The sequence below is a fragment of the Chiloscyllium plagiosum genome, chromosome 9 (assembly GCF_004010195.1).
Source record: "Chiloscyllium plagiosum isolate BGI_BamShark_2017 chromosome 9, ASM401019v2, whole genome shotgun sequence".
NCBI lineage: Eukaryota > Metazoa > Chordata > Chondrichthyes > Orectolobiformes > Hemiscylliidae > Chiloscyllium > Chiloscyllium plagiosum.
Genome location: NC_057718.1, coordinates 1,804,562 through 1,807,158, shown reverse-complemented (window position 1 = coordinate 1,807,158; position 2,597 = coordinate 1,804,562). Strand labels below are relative to the sequence as shown.

Here is a 2,597-nt window from a genome sequence, read left to right as displayed (position 1 = left end):
TCTCATATTATGGTCATTACATCCCAAAGGTACTTTCACAACAAGATTATTAATTACCCCTTTGCATTACACGACACCAAGTCTAAAACAGCCTGATTCCTTGTGGTCTTCTGAACATCCTGCTTCAGAAACCCACCTCATATACACTCTACAGCATTAGTGCTGACTTGGTTAACCCAGTCAGTCAATGTGTCAACTGCTATTACTGTCTTAGCTGGGTTATACAAGTCTGATTTGTACCATGTCCAACATCACTACTGCAGTTTGATGGCCTAGAAACAACTCACAGCAATGTTTATCATCTCTTGATGTTTATTTTTGCTTCACCAAACAAATACATTAACTCCATGTTTTCTCAAACACACACAATCCAGCAAGACCCCCCCCCCCCCCAACATCTCCCTCTCTATAAACAAGCATCCAAAATGAACACAGACAAATAACCCAGCACTGTTCTGCAGGGAATGAATGGAGACTGCAGGAACAATTAATCACAATAACATTGTTTTAAACATTGTAATAAATAATCAGTAACCTGGGATTGGCCCTGATTGACAGGAGGACAGCTGCCTTTACAGACAGCACACACTGAGTCATGAGGATGTGCCCAGGAGAGACAGAGAGCTGCTTTTAACTAAGGTCAATTCCAAATCTAACAGCTGGACACAACGGGAATAGGAGTCAATGAGTGGAGATGGAAGGATGGGAATATACAGTATGAAACAGTGAAGGATGTTTGGAATGTTTGAGGTCTCCCAATGCCTCAATGATGAAGAATTAGTCATTCAACAATGCGACTATTAAACAGACCCATCAGCAGGATTTGCCCAACTAACTAAGCGACTTGGCTGTGACTTTATAAACATCCCCTTTAAACCCCCAGCCCCCATGGTTTTTGTGGCCTGCAAATGGATTGGAAAGTGAAAGTGAGACTGCAGATTAACATGGAGCTCGAGCCGAATGTCTGGAATGGACTTGCTACTTCATGTAGTCGTCAGTGCTGTCCTGGGACAGCAGGAGATCCTTTACTTTGGGGATCAATGTTTTCAGATCCCCAACCACCTTGTGAACCTGGATGTTGTTGAAGAGTTGCTCGTTGTCTGGCACTTGCTGAGCTTGGACAGCAGCTTCCTCCAGGAATGGCAGTAATGGCCTCATGTTGTACATGTGCTGACTCTGCGTCTTCAGAGCATTGACTTTCCCCTGGAAGGTGGACAGATACTGGCAGCAGGTCCTCATCCTGGCCTGGAGCTTGGCAAGTTCCACCCGGCTCTCCTTCAGGGTCAGCTCAGCTGCCTTGCTCTCCTCCAATTGCTCTGTCACTCCGTTGATGTCGCTGTAGAGCTCAGGCACTTGGCTGTTGATCTGCTTCAGCTGCTCCTCATCCTGGCTGATGCTCGATTTCAGAGATGACCGATCGTCAGAGGCTATGTCCACCTCTGACTTGCGCAACTGCCGTTCCTTCTCAAAGGCCACAGCCATAGGGATACCTGTTCGAAAAGAGGCAGGTGATTCAGTGAGCTTCTCAGTCTGAACTGACCCTCAGTCCCTTCCCACCCCACAGGGATGGTGCACCCCGTGGACACTGGGATTTAGGTGACATTATCTCAGACTTGGTCTCGTCACGGCTTTCGCTATTGTAACAGTATAACTGCAGTCTCGGATTGATATGGTCATTTGCCGTTGGCTGTTTGACCCAGGGAGAAGCAGGGAGCCCTCCTGGGTGAAGGGCAGGAACTTCCAGCTGATGTGGTTGACAGTGAGAGCCCATCACCCACCCATTACCAGCTGAGGCACAGCCGCAGACAGAGAGACTGCACTAACCAATTGGCACAGCACCAATGTAACCAGGGGCAACCGACAGGGCCAGGATAGGTCAGGATTCAGAGCTCAGCCTCTGTGCCCCATACCGAGGGTGCATTGGGGAGTGGGATCTTGCTTTTCCTTGTTTGAAAGGTTGGGTGTATTACCTGCACAAGGCCTAGTGGGGGGTTAGCTCCTGTCTGGGAATAGTACTCACCCACACAGGGCCTAGTGGGGGGTTAGCTCCTGTCTGGGAATAGTACTCACCCACACAGGGCAGCAGGAAGCTCAGTCCAATGCCAACATCTCGGCCAGTTTGTTTCTCTCCAGCCTTGGCTCTTGCTGACCTCAGTGTGTCCTCGGCCTGTCTCAGGGAGGTCTTGGCAGTTTGCAGGCGGCCCTGGATCAGCTCCCTGTCCATCTCCAGGGAGCGCAGCTTGCTCTGGCTCTCCTGCAGGCTAGCGGCTAGCCTCTTCCTCTCTCCGCTCACCTGGCCATACTCCACGGTCAGTTTCTCACAGTCACCATCAATCACATCGCCCAGACCCTCAGCTGCTGTCGCTGCTTGCTCCGCCTCTCTCTCAGCAATCTCCAACTCCTCCTTAAACCTGGCCACGTCCTTATCCTCCAGCTCCCGGAGTCCAGCCCGGACACTGATCCGGAGCATGAGCAGGAGCGAGGAGACACTCTTCACAAAATGGGGCAAAGCTGCCCCTTGGAAAGAGCTCTCGTGGTGCTCGGGGGAGACCTGTTGGCTCATTGCAGCTCTGTAGGAGAGAGAGAGAGAGAGAGAG

General features: G+C 50.5%; 1 protein-coding gene across 1 annotated transcript in view; it reads right to left on the bottom strand.

The window, feature by feature from the left end:
- Positions 1–206: 206 nt before the first annotated feature.
- LOC122552541 overlaps positions 207–2,597 on the bottom strand; it is a 4,074-nt gene continuing 1,683 nt past the window's right edge. The window contains exons 2-3 of the mRNA XM_043695228.1: positions 2,071–2,570; positions 207–1,490 (exon numbers count right to left, since the gene is read on the bottom strand). Of these exons, the coding sequence (XP_043551163.1) occupies positions 979–1,490; positions 2,071–2,563 (1,005 nt within the window). The 5' untranslated portion in view covers positions 2,564–2,570 and the 3' untranslated portion in view covers positions 207–978. The remainder of the gene's footprint in view (positions 1,491–2,070; positions 2,571–2,597) is intronic.